Below are 23,437 nucleotides of genomic sequence, written 5' to 3'. Positions count from 1 at the left end.
CCTCTGTGGAGAGAATTAGGAGCGTCAAATTTCTGGGAGTGTACATAATGGATAATCTTACCTGGTCCATCAACGCCACCTCTTTAGACAAGAAAGCACAGCAGCTTTTTAATTTCCTGAGGAGATTGAGGTGAGCGAAGCTTCTACACCGCCCCCCCCACCCCAAATCTCTCATTCTAAACAATTTTTTAAAGGGGCACCATTGAGAGTGTCCTGACCAACTGCATCACTCTGGATACAGGAATTGCAAGGTATCTGACTGCAAGACCCCACTAAGGATTGCAAAAGGAGTCCTAAAGAAGAGTCTCAACCTGAGACGTTAACTGTTTGTTCATTTTCATTGATGCTGGGAGGACTGTCAAGAGAATCACTAGGATCTCTCTTCCACCTGACTGAGAAATTTATCAGGAACATTGTAAAGGATCCCTCCCATCCATCCCACAATGTCTTTGACCCCCAAACGTCAGACAGGAGGTACCCATAGCATTAGGACAAGGAATATTTGGATGGGAAACAGCTTCTTCCCCCAGGATGTAAGACTACTGTGAACTCCCTGCCACCATCGAGGTCTCGTCATGTATGAAATGCCAGTATCGTTGTACTGTGTACTTTTTAACTTGTGTTGTAAATGCATCTTGTGCTAAATGTCAGTCTTCTGGAATATTGTTCATTATTTGTTAATTCAAAATTACTTTGTGTTGTGTGACAGTTATGTGTACAGTGTTACGCATCTCGGTCTAGAGGAATGTTGTTTAATTTGGTTGTTTACATGTATAAGGATGAATGGACAATGAAATTGAGCTTGAACTATATTCTGTTGCAATCCTAGATATCTTCCTTTGCTATCCACAACACCACTAACTTCTGTGCTGTCAAAAATTTTCCTCTTACATTTACATCCAAGTTATGCAATAAAAATGTTTACAGTAGCATTACAGGTATGTAGGTACAGACAACAGAACATAAATTATACATAAAAATTATGCCATACTGTGGGGGTGGGGGAGAAAGTGAGTAAAAGTGCGTATTATGCATCTTTAACAATATCTATGATAAAATTGTATCTTGAGCTCTTTTTTTTAAAAAAAGTTTGGAAATAACATAGGCCATCTCATTTTCAAGTTCTGCTTGGTTACATTTGTGTTGCTGGAGAATTGGAAGGTGGCTCGTGTGGAATGTTTTTAAAAAGCTGAAAAGAACATTTTGTATAGTTGCAGACCCAATGTTGATGAAAGACAAACTCTTGAGAAAGAGTAAATTAGAATTAAGTGAGACACGGGTTAATCAAGGATGGTCAGTGTGGATTTGTTAACCAAAGCTTTAGTTGATTCAATTTTTAATCAATTCTCAAGGAGAGTCAGTGAAGTCATGATGCAGTCTGCATGAATTTTAGCAAGGTATTAGACAGGTTGATTGGTAAAATAAAATTTTTTTGGCTAAGTAAAAGCCTATGGAATTCAAGTGAAAATAACAATTAAAAATTGTGAGAGACAGCAAAGGTTAATTATCAACCAGAGCTTTATTGACTTGAAGGCTGGGTACGGTGGGTATAAGTCTTTGTACCAGTCTTTTGCTTTTTATGCTAAATGTTAATAAATGATAGTTAAATTATTATTAATGGTGATGAAGAAAGAGCTAGGCTACTGATTAGAAGAGTGACAAAGTGATGGTAATTAATTAGAGGGGAACGTTAGGCAGAGCACTTAAATTAAACTTGCAGGGTTGATCCTGAGCTCCCATATCTTAATAATACTCCATCCCACTTTCACTCTGACATTTCTCTCTCTAGCCTCTTGAATTGTTCTGGTGAAGTCTAATGTAAGCTTAAGGAACAGCATTTTGTCTTTCATTTGGATATATTACAGCCTCACAACTAAAATTTGAATTCAGCAATTTCAGACAGTGAATCTGTCCATTCAAATGAAAACTAGTCAGTTGTGATGAAAGGTCATCAACGTGCCTCTTATATATTGGTGAGACCCGACGCAGACTGGGAGACTGCTTTGCTGAACATCTACGCTCTGTCCGCCAGAGAAAGCAGGATCTCCCAGTGGCCACACATTTTAATTCCACATCCCATTCCCATTCTGACATGTCTATCCACGGCCTCCTCTACTGTAAAGATGAAGCCACACTCAGGTTGGAGGAACAACACCTTGTATTCCATCTGGGTAGCCTCCAACCTGATGGCATGAACATCGACTTCTCGAACTTCCGCTAAGGCCCCACCTCCCCCTCGTACCCCATCTGTTACTCATTTTTATGCACACATTCTTTCTCTCACTCTCCTTTTTCTCCCTCTGTCCCTCTGAATATACCTCTTGCCCATCCTCTGGGTCCCCCCCCCCCGTCTTTCTTCCCGGACCTCCTGTCCCATGATCCTCTCGTATCCCCTTTTGCCTATCACCTAACCAGCTCTTGGCTCTATCCCTCCCCCTCCTGTCTTCTCCTATCATTTTGGATCTCCCCCTCCCTCTCCAACTTTCAAATCCCTTACTCACTCTTCCTTCAGTTAGTCCTGACGAAGGGTCTCGGCCTGAAACGTCGACTGCACCTCTTCCTACAGATGCTGCTTGGCCTGCTGCGTTCACCAGCAACTTTGATGTGTGTTGCTTGAATTTCCAGCATCTGCAGAATTCCTGTTGTTAACGTGTAACATAAGTTTTTTTTCACACAGCAGGTGCTGCTGTCCTGCTGGCTATTTCCAGCATTTACTTTTATTTCTGATTTCAGAAGTTACCAAGAAAGCTGATGAAGGCAAGGCAGTGGATGTTGTCTACATGGACTTTAGCAAGGCATTTGAGAAGGTCCCGCATGGGAGGTTGGTCAAGAAGGTTCAGTCGCTCGGCATTCACGAAGAGGTAGTAATTGGATTAGACATTGATTTTGTGGGAGAAGCCAGAGTGTGGCAGTAGATGGTAGTAGATGATTGACTCTCTGACTGATGGCCTGGGACAAATGGAGTGTAGCAGGAATTGGTGCTGGGTCTGTTGTTTGTCATCTATATCAATGATCTGGATGATGATGTGGTTAACTGGATGAGCAAACTTGCAGATGACACCAAGTGGTGGGTGTAGCAGACAGTGAGGAAGACGATCAGTGCATGCAGTGGGGTTTGGACCAGTCGGGGACAAAATGGCAGATGGAAGTGAATGCAGACAAGTGTGAAGGGTTGCACCTGGATGGGACCAACCAAGGTAGGTCATACAGAGTGAATAGCAGAGCACTAAGGAGTGCTCTAGAACAAAGGGGTCTGGGAATACTGGTCCATAATTCATTGAAAGTGGCATCACAGGTAGACAGGGTTGTGAAGAAAACCTTTGGCACATTGGCCTTCATAAGTCAAAGTATTGAGTACAGGACATGGACGTTATGTTTGAAATTGTATAAGATGTTGTTGAAGCCGAATTTGGAGTACTGTGTGCAGTTTTGGTCACCCACCTACCTACAGAAAAGATCTAAATAAGGTTGAAAGATTACAAAAGCAATTTACAAGGATGTTGCTGGGACTGAGGAACCAGAGTTGTAAGGAAAGAATGAATAGGTAAGAATTTTATTTCTTGGAACCTGAAGGATTGAGGGGAAATTTGATAGAGAAATTCAAAGTCGAGGGGTATAGATAGGGTATATGCAAGCAGGCTTTTTCCACTGAGGTTGGATAAGACTACAACTCGGTCATGGGTTAGGAGTGAAAGGTGAAAGGTTTAAGGGGGAACATGAGGGGGATCTTCACTCAGAGGGTCATGAGAGTCTGGATCAAGCTGCCAGTGCAAGTGATGTATGCGAGCTCGATGGCTAAGTTTAAGAGAAGTTTGGATAGGTACATGGATGGTAGGCATATGGAGGGCTTTGGCCCTGGTACAGGTCAATGGGAGTAGGCGGTTTAAATGGTTTGGTATGGACTAGATAGGCTAAGGGGCTTGCTTCTGTGCTGTACTTTTCTGAGTCTATTACTTTGGTTTTTTTTGTATCCTGCATTTCCAACATTGTGTGTCCACCCTCTGTGTCCCTCAGTCATCTCCTCCTATTTATATTTTCTCTGTACGGATTGCCTGTAAGTAATATGCCTCGTCACCGTTTCTGAGCCTCTTGTGTGACATTCATTCTCCCTTAGTATCCATCCTATCTTAGATATCCTATCCTGCTGTTTGTTTAACATTTAAAAGGTTTGCACTGCATAAATCTCCTTTATACTATGCTCTCTTTATTTAAAAAAAAACAATAGAAATATTTAAAAAACATTTAAAATGTTTATTTACCAACTTAAACTATCATCAATCTGAAATATTAATTATTTTTCTCTCTCCGTAATGCTGCTTCTCCTCCTAAATATTTCCAGCATTTTCAGATATGATTAAATGATTGAACAAGCTTGAAAGGCTATGGAGCTTACTATTTCTTTTGTTTGGCCTTTTTACTTGGCCTTTGGATAGTTTTCTACAGTGCTTTGTACCAAGATGCATTTGCAATTGTAACATAGTTACTGATTTTTAAAATTTACCTGTGGATGGATTGTAGCACAGATAATAGAACTGCTCCCTCATAGTTCCAACAGGCCAGGCTTGATCCTGGTTTTGTCTGCATGAGCTTTACCATTCTTCCCTTGACTTCATGGTTTCCTCCAGATGCTCCAGTTTTCTCCCACGTGCTAAAGACTTGCAGGTTTGCAGGTTGCTGGGCCACTGTAAATTGTCCTGGTCTGTAGGTGATTGATAAATGACAATGTAAGAAGAACAAAAAGGGATTAGTGCAAATTGGTTTTGATAGTTATTGCATACCTAGTGAAATTAAAGTCCTGTTTTCTGTGCATTTTATGACACTAATACAAGTTTTTACCAAGTAGCTTTTCAAATATTTGTGAGAAGTACAATTTCAAGTACTTTGAGAATTTACTGTAAATGTTATTGTTTGGTATTATAGTTCTTTCCTTCCAACAATGATATTGAATGTTACGTTACTTTATGCTGCAACTTTCATTTGCTCCAAACAGTAGCCGCTGCATAACATTTATAATTTAAACTCAAAAGCTTAACTGAGGATGATTGCAATTATTTAATACAGGGGCTCCCAACCTTTTTTGTACCATGGACCTCTACCATTAACTGAGGGGTCCATGAACCCCAGGTTGTGAACTGCTGATTTAATGCCAGATTTCTTAATTTAAATATTATATTGTTCTGCAATAACTATTGGCTGTTCTCTTTGTGCTTCTGCAGGCTATAGAGACAAATCTAGTGAGGAGATCTGCCAGTGGTTTGACTTATATTGCAGAGTGGAGAGGTGGAATACTGGATCATAAAATGGGGCATTTGGCATGTTTCTCAGGAGGGATGCTAGCCATGGGAGCAGATGATGCACCAGCAGATAAGTCTAAGCACTACATGGAATTGGCAGCAGAAATCACCTTCACCTGCCATGAATCGTATAAACGATCAGGTGAGATATTTATTCTTCAAAATCATACCACTGAATGCGATTGCAAAGATATTAATATTTAACAACATATAATGCCAGTCAGATAGTGAATCAACCTTGTAAATCAGTCTTTATGTTATAGAAAATACCTGTGTGCTTGTCATGATTACATTCGTTATATAACACATAGCCAATATAATGCAGTAGTGGATCATTTTGTGTCATACAACCTAATAACTGTAATCTGACCTGTAATCTATGATTTCAAAATGATCAAGGTTAGGAACTGAATATAGAGGGATACTTGGCACTTTGGAAAGGGAAGCGAAAAGCAAGAAGAGATGGGGTTAATTTGTTAATAAAGGATGAGATAACTGTCAATGGTGAGGAATGATACTGGCTTAAGCTCAAGGTGTCGAATAGATTTGGGTGTAGATTTTTTTTAAATGAAAGGTAGAAATCACTGGTAGGAGTAATACATTGAGCCACTAACAGTGATTAGTAGTGGTTGTCCATCGTATCTGATGATGACAGGAGACCTGTGGGGAGAGTTTTTAAAGAGGGAAAGCCAATGCACTGTGGTAGTTCCACTCTCTCGACCTCAGAAGTCCGGGTCCAGTGGTACGAACAAATGTAACAAACTAGAGTCATGCTTGGTTGCAGTGAATGACCATGATGTCTGCTGTACCTTGTCCTGCTCTTTCCTCTCCACGGACCATTGCAGAACCACCTTCCTAGTTATTGAATCTCACTGTAGATCTTATCCACCCAGTCCACTGGAGCTGACTTTACATGCTAGGACAGGCGTGTCCCAGTCTCACTGGGGTGTGAGGCCTGCCGGCTACTAACACTGATAACACAGTGGCAAAATATTGGCTGGGAAACAGTGTTTTTACTGAAATGTTTATGAATGATTTTAATCATTAGGTAGAATGGAAAAACCAAATTGGCAAAGGGAACGTTGGGGATGAGTTCATAGAGCATTAGAGATGTTTTTTCATATGTTTTCTTAGAATAGATTGTTCAGGAACCAAGCAAGTAGTGGGCTAGTTAGATTATGTATTGTTTAATGAGAGTGGATAATTAATGATATCATAATAAAGGATCCTTTAAGAAAAGAAGATCAGAACATGATAGAATTTCAAGCCCAAGTCTGAATCTAGCCTTTAAAATTTAAATAAAGACAAATAATAATGGTATGAGGATAGAGCTGGCAAAACTGAACTGGACAAACAGATTAAACATTAATGATGGTTTCAGATTTTAAGATGAGGTATACATTGCCAAGAAGAGAATACCTGAAATAATGCTTGATTCTGAAAGGATAAGACTGGGTGGCATGGTAGCACAGCAATCAGCGTAACACTTTTACAGCACCAATGACCAGAATTCAATTCCACTGCTTTGTGTAAGAATTTTCTACGTTCTTCTAATGACACGGTAGGTTTTCTTCAGGTACTCCAGTTTCCTCCCGCATTCCAAAGTCAGTAGGTTAATTAGTCATGTAGGTGTTAATTGGGCAGCGCAAACTCGTTGGACCAGAAGTGCTTGTTACCATGCAGTATCTGAATAAAATAATGGGAAGTGGAGAAATGGCAGACTTCCTAAATAATCATAGTGGATCAGTTAAAGATCTGGAAGAGGGGGCTGAGTGTAGTGTATCTAAGTTTGCTGATGATACTAAATTGAGCAGAAAAGCAAATTGTGCTGAAGATACAGAGAGTCTGCAGAGAAATATAGATGTTAAGTGAGTGGGCAAGGATCTGGCAGATGGAATACAATGTTGGTAAATGCAAGATCATCCATTTTGGAAGGAAAAATGGAAGAGTAGATCATTATTTAAATGGTAAAAAATTGCAGCATACTGCTGTGCAGAGAGAATTGGGAGTGCTTGTGCATGAATTACAAAAGGTTGGTTTGCAGGTATAGCAGGCTATCAAGAAGGCTAATGGGATGTTGGCCTTCTTTGCTAGAGGGATTGAATTTAAGAGTGGGGAAGTTATGCTGCAACTGTACAGGCTACTGGTGGGGCACACCTGGAGTACTGCGTGCAGTTCTGATCTCCTTACTTGAGGAAGGATATACTGGTTTTGGAGGTGGTGCAGAGGAGGTTCACCAGGTTGATTCCAGAGATGAGGAGGTTAGACTATGAGGAGAGATTAAGTCACCTGGGACTGTACTCACTGGAATTCAGAAGAATGAGAGCAGTTCATGTAGAACCATATAAAATTATTAAAGAGATAGATAAGATAGAGGCAGGAAAGTTGTTTCCACTGGTAGGTGAGACTACAACTAGGAGACATAGCCTCAAGATTTGGGGAGTAGATTTAGGACGGAGATGAGGAGGCGTTTCCCTGAGGATGCTGAATCTAGAATTCTCTGCCCAATAAAGCAGTGGAGGCTACCTCAGTAAATATATTTAAGACAAGGTTGGATAGATTTTTGCATAGTAGGGGAATTAGGGATTATGAGGAAAAGGCAGGTAGGTTGGAGATAAGTCCATGGCCAGATCAGCCATGATTTTATTGAATGGTGGAGCATGTTCAACGGGCCAGAGAGCCTGCTCCTGCTCCTATTTCTTATGTTCTTGGGTTGAGTTGGTGGTAAGGTAGGCAAATGTAACATTAGCATTCATTTTGAGACGACTAGAATATAAAAGCAAGGATATAATGCTGAGGCTTTATAAGACACAAGTCAGACTGCACTTGGAGTATTGTGAACAGTTTTGGGCCTCTTATCTAAGAAAGGATGTGCTGGAGAGGGTCCAGAGGGGGTTCACGAGAATGATTCGGGGAATGAAACAGTTAACGTATGAGAAGCATTTGATGTCTCTGGATCTGTACTTGCTGGAGTTTAGAAGAAAGACTAGGGATTTCATTGAAACCTATGGAATATTGAAAGGCTTAGATAGAGAGGATATGAAGAGGATGCTTCTTATAATGGGGGAAGTCTAGGACTAGAGGGCATGGCCTCAAAATAGAGGGATGACCATTTAAAGCAGAGATGATGAGGAGGAACTTCTTTATCCTGAGGGTGGTGAATCTGTGGAATTCATTGCCATGGATGGCTGTGGAGGCCATGTCATTGAATATATTTAAGGTGGAGGTTTTGATTAGAAAGGTATCGAAAGTTACAGGGAGAAAGCATGAGAATGGGGTTGAGAGGGAAAATAAATCAGCCATGATGGAATGGTGGAGCAGACTCAATGGGCCAAATGGTGTACTTCTGTTCCTGTGTCTTATGGTCTTATGACTGCAAAGTTACAAAGCTCGTGCCATTATTTCTGAGAGGACTTAGACAGAAAGCAGGCACAATATTCCACTGAGCTTCTATCAATCATTGGGGAAAATCCTAGAACCCTGTATCGAGGAAATAATAGCAAGGCATTCATAAAATCATCACATTATCAGGCAGTCAACATAGTTTTATTTGGAGGAAATTATGTTTGACAAACTTACTAGTTTTCTTTGCGAACCTAATGTTCTGACTAGATTAAGTGGGACCAATAGACGGCAATCAATAGCTAGTGGAATGATGTAGGTCATTGCTGGAGCCTCAACTATTTTTAAACTGAATGAAGGGTCTGACATTCTGTGGCCATGTTTACTAATGAGATAGACTGTTAGCAATCTATGAGGGAATGCAGAGTGTGGAAAAAGGTAGATTGGTTAAGTAAATGAAGAAATTAACAGATGGCAGTAATATGAGAAAGTATGGGAAGGGAAGAATGAAAAGCAAGCTATTATTTAAACTGAGCAGGCTGGCCAAATGTTGTGGTATTAAATGTTCTAGTAAATGAAACACAAAATATTAACACTTAGGTGCAGCAAGTAATTAAGCTGATACAATGATGGCCTTTGTAGCAAGAGTTAGAGGTTATAAAAATAGTTTTGATGCAACTTTTACAAGGCACTGAGACTGAAATTGAGGTACTGCATACAGTTTTTGTCTTCATATCTAAGGAAGGATGTGCTTCATTAGAGGCATTTCAGAGAAGGTTCATTAGATTGATTCCTGAGGCAAGTGGATTGACAAGTGAGAGTTGGAATCAGTGGATAAGCTTATTGAAACATTATATTTCAGGGGGTATTGACAGGCCAAATGCTGAGAGGATGTTTTCTCTCAAGTCAAGTTAAGTTTATTGTCGTTTCGACCATAAGCTGCTGGTACAGTAAAAATGAAACAACGTTTCTCCAGGACCATGGTGCTACATGAAACAACATAAAACTACACTAGACTATGTGAGACAGCAGAAGGCTACACTAGACTACGTAAAACAACATAAAAAACTGCACTAGACTACAGACTTGCACAGGACTACATGAAGTGCACAAAACAGTGCAGGGCAGTACAATAATTAATAAACAAGACAATAGGCACAGTCGAGAACAAATTACAATATAATAGATGATGTAGATGTCAGTCTAGACTCTGATGGCGTGGGGGAAGAAACTGTTACACAATCTGGTCGTGAGACCCTGAATGCTTCGGTACCTTTTGCCAGATGGCAGGCGGGAGGAGAGTTTGTCTGAGAGGTGCATGGGGTCCTTCACAATACTGTTAGCATTGCGGGTGCAGCGTGTGGTGTAAATGTCTGTAATAGTGGGAAGAGACACTCCGATGATTTTCTCAGCTGACCTCACTATCTGCTGCAGGGTATCGCGATCCGAGGCGGTGTAATTCCCAAACCAGGCAGTGATGCAGCTGCTCAGAATGCTCTCGATGCATCCTCTGTAGAGTGTGGTGAGGATGGGGGTTGGGAGATGGACTTCTCTCAGCCTTCGCAGAAAGTAGAGACTCATGGGTATGTGTAGAATAGATGTTGGAATAAATAGTCACCAGAATTGAGATGAGGAGAATTGCTTTTTTATTTCTCACTGAGAATTCTGAACCTTTGAAATTCAGTACCTGAGAAAGTTGTGGGATGTAGACAGAGAGGTGGAAAGTGGCCAAGATTAAATCAACCATGATCTTATAGGCTGGCTTGTGGAGCCAATTCCTGTTCCTGTTTTCAATGTTCTTATAATGAATGGAACAGAAATTCAATTGAATGTAAACATTCAATTTCTCTTCAAATCAAGGGTCATGTAGTACTAAAGCTGTCCCTTCAGCCCATCCAGTCCATGCTAATAATCGTGCACCCATTTACACTAATGCTGTACTGATAATTTTACTTCTCCACATCCCCATCAGATCCCCCCCAGTTTCTACCACCTACACCCCTACACAATAAAGGTCGCTTCACAGGGACCAGTTAATCTATCAACTTGAATACATTTGGGATGTGAGGGAAATGTATATCACCTAGGGGGAAACTATTGCAATCACAGGTAGAGAATGCAGCTTCGAAGTTCTCTATAGCACTGTGAACCTGGATCATTGGAACTGGGAAACAGCAGCTCTTCCAGCTGTAGCGCTGTGCTGCAGTTGAAATCATGTTCTCATATTCCTGATAAGGCAGAAATAGCTTGAAACAACATGCCCTGTTTGAGGGTTTTGGGAAGGATGTAAAAGTGACTGTGAGTATTAAAGGACAATGACAGTGGAGACTGTTGGAGGAAAGAGGTTAGTACTGTCCTGGAGACAATGACCCAATGTTCAGGAGTGGGGCTGTGATCTGGAAGTAGTACGAAGAGGGTCAGGGAGCTGGAGTTTATCGCCTCAGATGGTAGGAGTCATTTTGCCATACAATGACTTCACAAACCTTGTCAACAAATTTTTGACAAAGGTGGGATTGGTTCTTAGTGCATCAAGTATTACAGGTTCAGTAGAAGGTCTTTTTGAGTAAGTTCAGTGAAAAACTGAGATAGCAGTGTCATGTCGTTAGTTAAGAATGAATGTGTCCAGAGAGGATGAGACTGGAGCAAGAAGTCCAGGCGGATCGGGAATTCTAATTCTACAATTAAGTGATGCATTCGTTTAAGAGATATTATTTGAATGTTATTAGTTCTTTGAATGTACAATTTCTTACCGTTTTTAGCAACTAAACTTGGTCCTGAAGCATTTCGTTTCGATGGAGGTGCAGATGCCGTTGCTACAAGAATGAATGATAAGTATTACATCCTGCGCCCTGAAGTGATTGAAACCTACATGCATATGTGGAGATTTACCCATGACCCCAGGTATAGAGAATGGGGCTGGGAGGCAGTACAGGTATGTAAAGACTATTTTAACTTTTTTATATAGCACATTCTATGTGATATTTTTGTTTTTGGTTCATTAGAAACATAATCATATTAGGAGCTTGGCTGGTTCACTCCTTAACTATCCAGTCATAACTAGTGTCTCTTAACTGGTTTCTTTTCACTCCCTTCTAATCTAGGGAATTTTCTGATAAGACATGTTTGGGTTCTTTAGTTTGCATACGGACCACTGACAGCTTTACCATCATCTCCTCACTCCCCGCCCACTCTGCATCACCACCACCATCTGGACCATGCCCTTTTTTTGATGTTGCCATTAGGCAGGAGGTTCAGGAGCCTGATAACCTACATCTCAACAACCGTTTCATCCCCACTGCCATCAGGTTCTTGAACCAACCTGAAAAACCTTAAAACTACCTTGGACTACGTTTTTCTTTCAATTTTGCACTATGTTTACTTTGTTATTGTACATGTGTATGTTCATTATGTATAATTTGTGTTAATTTAAATTTGTTACCTTATTTTTATCCTCATCTTATGATGTATTGCACTGCTGCAGCTAAAAAACCTTTTATCATGGCATTTATATCCTTAGTATGTCTGTCCATGACAATAAACTAAAACAAATGTTGCTGTGCTACAGGTACCACATATTCATTGGTGTCATTCATTTCTTTACAGATGTTAGTGTGTTATTTTCATGCAAGTTTAAAATGCAACTTGGTGACATGAACTATGTGTGATAAGACGTCAAAAAATGAAAGCTATTTAATTTCACAATAAAATGAAAATTACATGAAGTCACAAAATTTGAAAACTGTGTATCCAATATATCACCTAGGTAGAAAGATGCCAACTAAATAATCAGCACTTTTGCCATTTTTTGACATTTTTGTCCATTTTCTGCCAAATTCTGACAAAGAAATTCTTGCATTTATGCTGATGGAAACTCTGGTAAATCAGCATTTGCCTTCAGTATGTGGAATTTCCTCCTGTGTGTGTTGAATGATTACGCTTAAACTCTTCTAATTAATGCCTAACAGGCTAAGTTTAGCCTCTGTTTTCTGTTTTATATTTGTACAGGCTCTGGAGCAGTACTGCCGAGTAGATGCTGGATTTTCTGGAATAAGGGATGTCTATAGTACCCTGCCACACCACGATGATGTACAGCAGAGCTTTTTTCTTGCAGAGACATTGAAGTAGGTATTTAAATTATTTCTTCTGATTTATTTGGATAAGCTGCTTAGAGCAGCTTATTCAAATTGTAACAATTCCAATGGCTCAGCATTTATCCAAAGAATAGCAAAAATAAAAAAAATTGGAGCGTTGCAGGTTTTATCTAGGATTTGTGATGCCCAGAAGGTCATTATCTTGCTTGGAGTACGTAGAAGCTAACCCTTGAAGTCAAGGTTGATTTGCTTCTGTTCATTTCTCTAGGCTCTAAGATGGCTGAATTGGCCAATATAAGATGCTCAATGTTTGCCACAGGAGGTGCTTGACAGGGCAGGCTCTCCTGCTACCATTTATGCTGGGTTTCTATGCATCCAACTTATTTCTTAAGTCACTCAATGCCATGAAGAATTTTAGTTAGGCAAATGAGAGAGATATCCACAGGTTAGTGTGATGTGATGTTATACGTTTGTCAACAAGGTTTTGAGAATGCCCTTTGTCCACCTGGGTATTTCTGTTGATGGATTGTTTTGGCTTTCTGGTCTGTAGCTGATTCAGTGTAATTAGGGCTTCAGTACAGGAGCTACGGTCCTGGGAGAGAACATTGACACTTATCCTGCCAGTGTACTCGTAGAAGTAAAGTTGATGCTGTTTCTCTAGTGCTTTTAAGGTACCTGCAGTGGATATACCTTGGCACAGAAGTGATGATACAATCTTGTATCACCATTTTGTAATGACTGGTTTTGTTGTGGATACATTGATTAGGGTCACAGCTTGTGTTTATCATGTAGCAGACATCAGATGGAGACAAATTTCAGATACGATTCTACACCCCTCTCAATTGCTGGAATCAAGGAGTAAGGTCAGAAAAGGCCTTCTACAGTATGTTGTCAGATGCTATCATCCCATGGATTTCTGTATAGGTTTTAAGTCATGCACTCTTACGATCAAGGGTGACATAGAGCTACAAGAAAAAGTTAATGAATCTTTTGTAATTACCTAGTTTTCTGTATTACTCATAAAATGCAGTCTGATCTTCATCTAAGTCCTAATAATAGACAAACACAGTCTGCCTCGACTAATAACACATGAATGATTGTACATTTCATGTGTTTATTGAACCCATTGATTCACAATCCAGGCTGGAAAAGGTATGTCAACCCTTGTATTTAATAACTGGTGGAACCTCCTTTAGCAGCAATAACCTCCACCAATTGTTTCCTGTAGCTGCTGATCAGACTTAAACAGCAGCGAGGAGGAATTTTAGACCATTCCTCCAAACAAAACTATTTCAGTTCTTCAGTATTTTTCGAATACCTTGCAGGAACAACCCTCTTCTGGTTATGCCACAGCATCTCAGTTGGGTTAAGGTCTGGACTCTGACTTAGCCATTCCAAAACATGAATTTTATTTTTAAAATGTTCTGTTCTTGATTTACTCTTGTGTTTCAGATCATTGCCTTGTTGCATCATCCAACTTCAGGTGATGGACTGCTACCCTGACATTCTCCTGTAAAATGTTTTGATACAATTTTTAATTCATTGTTACCTCAACAATTGCATGCTGTCCAGGCCCTGAGGCAGCAAAGCAGACCCAAACTGTGATGTTCCCTCCCCAATGCTTCACTGTTGGGATGAGGTTTTGGTGTTGATGTGCAGTGCCCTTTTTCATCCAAACATAGTGGCATGCATTTCTGCCAGAAAGTTCAACTTCTGTCTCATCTGTCCACAGAACATTGTCCCAGAAGTGTTGTGGAACATCCAGTTGGTCTTTTGCAAACTTGAGATGTGCAGCAATGCTTTTTTTTTGAGAGCAGTGGTTTCCTCTTTGGTGTTCTTCCATGAACACCATTCTTGTTCACAACAGGAATTCTGCAGATGCTGGAAATTCAAGCAACACACATAAAAGTTGCTGGTGAACGCAGCAGGTCAGGCAGCATCTCTAGGAAGAGGTGCAGTTGACGTTTCAGGCCGAGACCCTTCGTCAGGACTAACTGAAGGAAGAGTGAGTTAGGGATTTGAAAGTTGGAGGGGGAGGGGGAGATCCAAAATGATAGGAGAAGATTTGTTCAGTGTTTTTCTTATAATGGGCATGTGAACAGAGACCTTAGCAAGTTGTACATATTTCCGCAGGTATTTTGCTGTTACCTTTGGGTTCTTTTTCACCTTCTTCACCTCTTGGTGTGATCCTTGTAGGACACCCACTCCTAGGGAGAATTGTGACAGTACTCCATTTGTAGACAATTTCTCTTACTCTGAACTGATGAACACTCAGGTCTTTAGAAATTCTCTTGTAGCCTTTTCGGACTTCATGAGTCTCTACAATTCTTTTTCTAAGGTCCTCAAGTTGTTTTGATCAAAGTAAGGTGCACATAAACAGATCTTTCTTGAAGAGCAGGTTCTGTCAGTAACCTGACTTTGTGTGTCTTTTTTTTTATATAGCTCAGGACACCTCTACAACCCACACCTCCAATCTCATCTCATTGACTGAAACACCTGACCAAATAGCTTTTGTAGAAGGCGTTACCCCAGAGATTCACATACTTTTTTGGACCTAGACTGTGATTGTTTAAATTGACGAGAAGAAGTACAATTGTTTGCGTGTTATTAGTTTAGGCAGATTGTTATTGCCTATTATTGTGACTCTGATGAAGATCAGAAAATCAGACCACATTTTATGAGTAATTACTGCAGAAAACCAGGTAATTGGAAAGGGTTCACAAACTTTTTCTTGCAATTGTATTTCCACTTCGGTTTCATGGCTGAAGGCGTTAATAAGGCCAGTGTGGGAACTGGGAATCTTTTCACAGATGGAGCAGTTAGTAGTTGACTGGACAGATGGGTGGATCATTTTGTTGGCAGTCTGCTCAGATGGGTGGATCATTTTGTTGGCAGTCTGCTCCTTTCACCAGTTAGGTTTGCATGCTCTGATGCATGGCCTTGAGTTCTCAGTACCATCCCGAATGCTCCTGCTGCACTCTGAGCAGTCATGGGCCAAAGACTCCCAGGAGTTAGTGTGGATATTGCATTTCATCACAGTGCCTTTGAATCCTTATTTACTCCTCTGTTCACCTGTAATCTCTCCTTTACTGAGCTTTAGTGCATCTGTGTGGTGTGTCTGGTGTCAGTCAATAAGGGGATGATGGCCTGAGAGAGGACTGTAGCGGCTACTCGTGCAAATCAACACCGCCTAGAGACTAAGCACAGGGTGGGCTTAATCCTGTATGATGTGCTTCCTGATCCAATAGCAAGGTTCCAAAGTTGAAGAATACGTTGAATCTTTTATTAAGAAAGTAGCAAAGCAAACAATCTTGAAGCGATAAAACTAACAGTATAATGAAATAAACAGTGTTAGCATGTTAAACGTACTTAAGCTTTCTTCAACGTAGTTTAGAAAACTTAAGCAATCAACAAAAAAAAGATATCACCCCTTATCTCACTCCCTAGCTCCAGACTGATCCAAAGACAAAGCATGAATACATAATATTACATAACCGGCAACAATGAATATTAATCGAGACAGGTTATATAAAAATAACCAAACATTTATTAAACACGTATAAACGATAAGGGAAAAAAACAAAGGAAAACTTTAACCGGAGGTTAACAGGTACGCAGCTGTTCACCAACTCGCCACTCGGCTCTGGTTCTTAAAGCGTTAAATGCGAAAACAGCCCTTAAAGCGATACAGTCAGATATAGTTCTTAAAGCGATAACTTCGAAAGTCCAACAGTTTTACACATTCAATTAGGAGAGACTTCTCTGGAGAACGATTTCTTCACAGACGCACCTTTACTGCTGGTTCTGTCCACAGGATTCCCAATGCCGAAAATAAACAATTTAAATCAACTGACCTTAAATTCCTTTTAGAGAGAGCACCTTTTTGCATGAACTCATTGCGCTTTTGCAAGAGTTATCTCGATGCAGGTTTTCTCCAACGAAGACTCAATAAGGTCGATTCTTTATTAAACTGCCAAATGATGCCGACTTCTCTCGATCCTTCACTTCGATAAATTCTTCACTCTCCCTTCAAAACTGTCGGAATTGAGTAAATTGGCACTTCCAGCCACAAATTCCCAGTCCAAATACAATACCTTGTAAGAGAACACACCCTCCGTTTTAAAAATGAAATTGCGTCACAAAAACAAACGCACAACAGAAACGGAGGCACAACACGTTCTACCTGGAAATCTACAAACTCAAAAACCTACTGCGTCACCTGAGTCGACCCTTATATAGTCACGGGGCACATGTCATCACGTGACCTCACATCGGCGGGAAAATCACATCAGGTGACCTCCAAAAGACCATTACATCATTCTCACAAAAAAAAACAGATCTCCTTGAGCATGTAACAATAACTAAACTCCTTACTTCTACCACACCCAACCAACGTGACTGGCTACCGTAATAAACGTGCAACTCAAAATACAATGCAGATAAAAAATAGATACATGGTTCCTACAAGGACATTGATGTTGATTGGTTATCCTTCAAATGAGTTGAGAAGGTTTGCAAAGACAAAATTAATTATCCTTTGCTTTGAACTGCTAGGTGAAGGTTGACAGACCCTTTCATTTAGCATCATGCATTGCACTATTTAAAAGGATCTTGGGATTCTCAAATTATTGTGGGTTTGTTTGTAGTTTTTTGGTAGGAATAGATGGTTGTACAGATTTTCTAAAAATTTGATGATTGGATGAAACTGGAACCTGCTGCTTTGATAAGATCCTCTGGTTAATGATACAATTTAATCTGAGCCTAGGTCATTTTCAGTGAAATATGGGTGCATTAGTTGCCTTTAGCTGCAGAGGGGCAAAAAAGAGGAGGTGCTGAATTTCTGCCCTTGATTCTTTGCCAGCTGTCTGTTTGGATTGCTGGTAAAGAATCAGTGATAGACAGTATGAATGTAGGTAGTTCCATTTATTTTTTTTTTAAATGGGCTTCTTAACATTCCATGGAGCCACCAGCTGCAGCCAGGTAATTTTGAGTACCACAAAAATTGAGCTATTATAGTCTTTCAAGACTATAATGCCCTCTATGGTAGCTGATTGGCAACCTTGCCCAAAACTAACAACAGTTATAGGTGGGGAAAAGCTATAAAATCTGGATAGGCCAGTTAAAAGGGTTAGATAGACCAGAGTATCACACCAGTAACTGGTAATTGTTGTTGCTCAGTTTACTAAGATTTCTGAGGCCCAACAGAATGGCAGTGGCTCCATCTGAATGGTACAATTTGGCATTTTGAGACAAATCTTGAGACCAACAGAGGTTCTTAAGTGTAAACTAGACATCACAATTATTGCTTTGGTATGTTGGTGGTATGCTCTGAAATTTATTGTGGGGTTTGGCTGTTGTATATCTACTCTGCTCATGTGAAAAGTTGCACAGTCCATTTTTAGCCCCTTGGTGCCTGAGTCACAGAATGAATTCATTATGATTAATTGAGCTGAGATGTTCCATCTATGATAATACACCATTTATCTATTGTATGAATGAAATGCTTTTTGATCAATGTGCTAGGAAGTGTTCTTGAAATTAGTGGCACCATGCATTTTGGAAAAGCCTACAAATCTTTACAAACTCTCACTTGTCCTTTTTTGTCTAGAAAGAGGGTGCTGTCTCTCTTCTCATTGACCACCTTACTAACTCCTTTAATGCGTTTCCAATTGTGAGATGCTCTTTAAATCCTGTGCTGTCTAATACACTTTGGATCAGAAGTACATGTGTAGATGCCATCTTACAAATTTAATGGAGTTCATAGCATCCAAGAGATTGGCATGGGCTTGCCTATTTTTACCCAGCACTTCCAGGAGAGGATTTTTTCAGAGAAAATTGAAGCATAAAAAATGCAGAAACTAATGCCATATAAAATGTGAATTGAATATTTTTAGTAGCCATCCAGAATAATGATAATGGGTTATCTCTGTTACTGGGCTAAACCATAGCCATTGTAGGAGTAAGAACCATTAACTAAGTACTGATACAGGTGTGCTGTTTCTATGGGAAAATTAGAAATAGATTTATAAATACTCTGTGGATATACAAACATTTGTAATAATGGAATAATAATAACCAGAGGAATAATAACGGGGGACAAGGAGATGGCTGAGTTACATGAGTATTTTGCATCAGGTTTCACTGTGGAAGACACAAGCAGTGTGCCAGATGTTGAAAGGTACGAGGGAAGAAAAGTGAGTACAGTTACTATTACAAGGGAGAGAGTGCTCAAAAAGCTGAAAGACCTAAAGGTACACAAGTCACCTGGACCAGATGAACTACCCCTAGGGTTCTGAAAGAAGTAGCGATAAGAGATTGTGGAGGCATTATTAATGATCTGGGCATGGTGCCAGAGGACTGGAAAATTGCAAATGTCACTCCACTCTTTAAGAAAGGAGGAAGGGAGCAGAAAGGAAATTATAGACCTGTTAACCTGACCTCAGTGGTTGGGAAGATATTGGAGTCAATTGTTAAGGATGACATTATGGAGTACTTGGTGACATATGGCAAGACAAGATAAAGTCAGCATGGTTTCCCAGAGGGAAAATCTAGCCTGATGAGCCAGTTAGTATTTTTTGAGGAGATTACAATAGGATAGATAAAGGGGATGCAGTGGATGTTGTATATTTGGACTTTCAGAAGCCGTTTGACAACGTTCCATACACGAGGCAGCTTACCAAGATAAAAGACTTTAGTATTACAGGAAAGTTACTGGCATAGTTAGAGCATTAGCTGATGGGTAGGAGGCAGCAGGTGGTAATAAAAGGATCTTTTTCTGGTTGCTTGTCAGTGACTAGTAGTGTTCTGCAGGGGTTGGTGTTGGGATCACTTCTTTTTATGCTACATATAAATGATTTAGATGATGGAATAGATGGCTTTGTTGCCAAGTTTGCAGATGATATGAAGATTGGTGGAGGGGCAGGTAGTGTTGAGGAAACGGGTAGGCTGCAGAAGGATTTGGACGGATTAGAAGAATGGGCAGGAAAGTGGCAAATTGAAAGTGCATGCTCATGAACTTGGGTAATAGAATAACTGTACAGACTATTTTCTAAATGGGGAGAAAATCCAAAAATCTAAGCTGCAAAGGGACTTGGGTGTCCTTCTACAGAACACCCTAAAGGTTAACTTGCCGATAGAGTCAGTGGTGAGGAAGGCAAATGCAATATTGGCATTCATTTTAAGAGATCTAGAATACAAGAGCAGGGATGCAATGCTAAGGCTTAACAAGACACTGGTGTGGCGTCTTGTTGAGTGTTGTGAACAGTTTTGGGCTCCTCATCTAAGAAAAGATGTGCTGGCATCGGAGAGGGTTCACAGGAGGTTCTGGGAGTGAAAGGATTATTTTATGAGGAACGCTTGTTAGCTCTGTGCCTGTACTCACTGGAATTTAGAAGGATGAGAGGGGATCCCATTGAAACCATCCGAATGTTGAAAGGCCCAGACAGAGTAGATGTGGAAAGGATGTTTCCCATGTGGGGGAGTCTAGAACAAGAGGGTACAGCCTCAGGATAGGGGGCGTCTATTTAAAACAGATGCGGAGAAATTTCTTTAGCCAAAGGGTGGTGAATTTATGGAATTTATTACCACAGGCAGCTATGGAGGCCAGGTCATTGGGTGTATTTAAGGCAGAGTTTAATAGGTTCTTGATTGGACATAGTATCAAAGGTTACTGGGAGAAAGCCGGTGAATGGGGCAGGGGATGGAGGATCACCGTGATTGAATGGTGGAGCAGACTCAATGGGCCAAATTCTGCTCCTATGTCTTATAGTCTTATTCCAAAAGTGTATGTCCAAAATGAATATAAAACAAGTTTCAAGTATTTATAACCATACTGTTTCCCATAATGCGTACATTTTAGGCTATGAGAATTTTTCAGCAATACGATAAAGAATCTGTGTTTTTAAATACTGAGAAATTGCACAGTAGTGTGGCAGTTAGCACGATGCTATTATAACTTGAGGCATTCCCTAGTTTGGAGTTCAATTCCAGCACCATCTGTAAAGCTTGTATGTTCTCCCTATGAGTGTATGGGTTTCCTCCCACAGTCCAAAGATGTAATGGTTAGTAGGTTAATTGGTCATTGTATATTTTCCTGTGATGAAGCTAGTGTTAAATAGGTGGGTTGGTGGGCAGTATGGCTTGTTGGGCTGGAAGGTCCTTCTGTATCTCTAAATAAATGAACAAACAAATAAGTAGGCAACTAGATAATAAATAAATAAATTCCTCTCATATTCTAGTTATTGAAAGGCACTTGTACTTAAAGACAAATATTGCCACAGAGATATTATAAAATTCAAACAATTGAAATCTGATTTTTAGAAACTCTCTCAATATACTCTATCTCCTTTACCATAGCATTGGAGAGGGATAGGAACAGACAAGTTAGGAAAGCATTTAATTGGAGTAAGGGGAAATATCAGGCAGGAATTTGGAAGCATAAATTGGAAACTGATTTTCTCATGGAAACGTACGGAAGAAATCAAATTAAAGAGGCTAGGCGTGAGGAGGTTAGTTCACAACAGAGGGATGGGAACCAGTGCAGAGAGACAGAGGGGTGTAAAGTGAGCATAGAAGCAAAAAGTACAAAGGAGAAAAGTAAAAGTGGCAGGCCGACAAATCCAGGGCAAGCATTAAAAAGGGCCACTTTTCAACATAATTGTACAAGGGCTAAGAGAGTTGTAAAAGAGTGCCTGAAGGCTTTATGTGTCAATGCAAGGAGCATTCGTAATAAGGTGGATGAATTGAAAGTGCAGATTGTTATTAATGATTATGATATAGTTGGGATCACAGAGACATGGCTCCAGGGTGACCAGGGATGGGAGCTCAACGTTCAGGGATATTCAATATTCAGGAGGGATAGACATGAAGGAAGGGGAGGTGGGGTGGCGTTGCTGGTTAAAGAAGAGATTAACGCAATAGAAAGGAAGGACATAAGCCGGGAAGATGTGGAATCAATATGGGTAGAGCTGCGTAACACTAAGGGGCAGAAGACGCTGGTGGGAGTTGTATACAGGCCACCTAACAGTAGTAGTGAGGTTGGAGATGGTATTAAACAGGAAATTAGAAATGTGTACAATAAAGGAACAGCAGTTATAATGGGTGACTTCAATCTACATGTAGACTGGGTGAACCAAATTGGTAAAGGTGCTGAGGAAGAGGATTTCTTGGAATGTATGCGGGATGGTTTTTGAACCAACATGTCGAGGAACCAACTAGAGAGCAGGCTATTCTGGACTGGGTTTTGAGCAATGAGGAAGGGTTAATTAGCGATCTTGTCGTGAGAGGCCCCTTGGGTAAGAGTGACCATAATATGGTGGAATTCTTCATTAATATGGAGAGTGACATAGTTAATTCAGAAACAAAGGTTCTGAACTTAAAGAAGGGGAACTTTGAAGGTATGAGACGTGAATTAGCTAAGATAGACTGGCAAATGACACTTAAAGGATTGACGGTGGATATGCAATGGCAAGCATTTATAGGTTGCATGGATGAACTACAACAATTGTTCATCCCAGTTTGGCAAAAGAATAAATCAAGGAAGGTAGTGCACCCGTGGCTGACAAGAGAAATTAGGGATAGTATCAATTCCAAAGAAGTAGCATACAAATTAGCCAGAGAAAGTGGCTCACCTGAGGACTGGGAGAAATTCAGAGTTCAGCAGAGGAGGACAAAGGGCTTAATTAGGAAGGGGAAAAAAGATTATGAGAGAAAACTGGCAGGGAACATAAAAACGGACTGTAAAAGCTTTTATAGATATGTAAAAAGGAAAAGACTGGTAAAGACAAATGTAGGTCCCCTGCAGACAGAAACAGGTGAATTGATTATGGGGAGCAAGGACATGGCAGACCAATTGAATAATTACTTTGGTTCTGTCTTCACTAAGGAGGACATAAATAATCTTCCAGAAATAGTAAGGGACAGAGGGTCCAGTGAGATGGAGGAACTGAGTGAAATACATGTTAGTAGGGAAGTGGTGTTAGGTAAATTGAAGGGATTGAAGGCAGATAAATCCCCAGGGCCAGATGGTCTGCATCCTAGAGTGCTTAAGGAAGTAGCCCAAGAAATAGTGGATGCATTAGTGATAATTTTTCAAAACTCGTTAGATTCTGGACTAGTTCCTGAGGATTGGAGGGTGGCTAATGTAACCCCAATTTTTAAAAAAGGAGGGAGAGAGAAACCGGGGAATTATAGACCGGTTAGCCTAACGTCAGTGGTGGGGAAACTGCTGGAGTCAGTTATCAAGGATGTGATAACAGCACATTTGGAAAGCAGTGAAATGATCGGACAAAGTCAGCATGGATTTGTGAAAGGAAAATCATGTCTGACGAATCTCATAGAATTTTTTGAGGATGTAACTAGTAGAGTGGATAGGGGAGAACCAGTGGATGTGGTATATTTGGATTTTCAAAAGGCTTTTGACAAGGTCCCACACAGGAGATTAGTGTGCAAACTTAAAGCACACGGTATTGGGGGTAAGGTATTGGTGTGGGTGGAGAATTGGTTAGCAGACAGGAAGCAAAGAGTGGGAATAAACGGGACCTTTTCAGAATGGCAGGCGGTGACTAGTGGGGTACCGCAAGGCTCAGTGCTGGGACCCCAGTTGTTTACAATATATATTAATGACTTGGATGAGGGAATTAAATGCAGCATCTCCAAGTTTGCGGATGACACGAAGCTGGACGGCAGTGTTAGCAGTGAGGAGGATGCTAA

At 40.4% G+C, this 23,437-nt stretch overlaps 1 protein-coding gene across 1 annotated transcript in view; it reads left to right on the top strand.

Annotated features, from left to right (window-relative positions):
- The window catches only part of LOC134338192 (mannosyl-oligosaccharide 1,2-alpha-mannosidase IA-like), a 121,644-nt gene that overhangs the window by 84,790 nt on the left and 13,417 nt on the right, over positions 1–23,437 (top strand). The window contains exons 9-11 of the mRNA XM_063033839.1: positions 5,217–5,436; positions 11,396–11,568; positions 12,642–12,757. Of these exons, the coding sequence (XP_062889909.1) occupies positions 5,217–5,436; positions 11,396–11,568; positions 12,642–12,757 (509 nt within the window). The remainder of the gene's footprint in view (positions 1–5,216; positions 5,437–11,395; positions 11,569–12,641; positions 12,758–23,437) is intronic.

The sequence above is a fragment of the Mobula hypostoma genome, chromosome 26 (genome assembly GCF_963921235.1).
Source record: "Mobula hypostoma chromosome 26, sMobHyp1.1, whole genome shotgun sequence".
Classification (NCBI taxonomy): domain Eukaryota; kingdom Metazoa; phylum Chordata; class Chondrichthyes; order Myliobatiformes; family Myliobatidae; genus Mobula; species Mobula hypostoma.
This window is presented reverse-complemented; position numbering and strand designations above follow the sequence as displayed.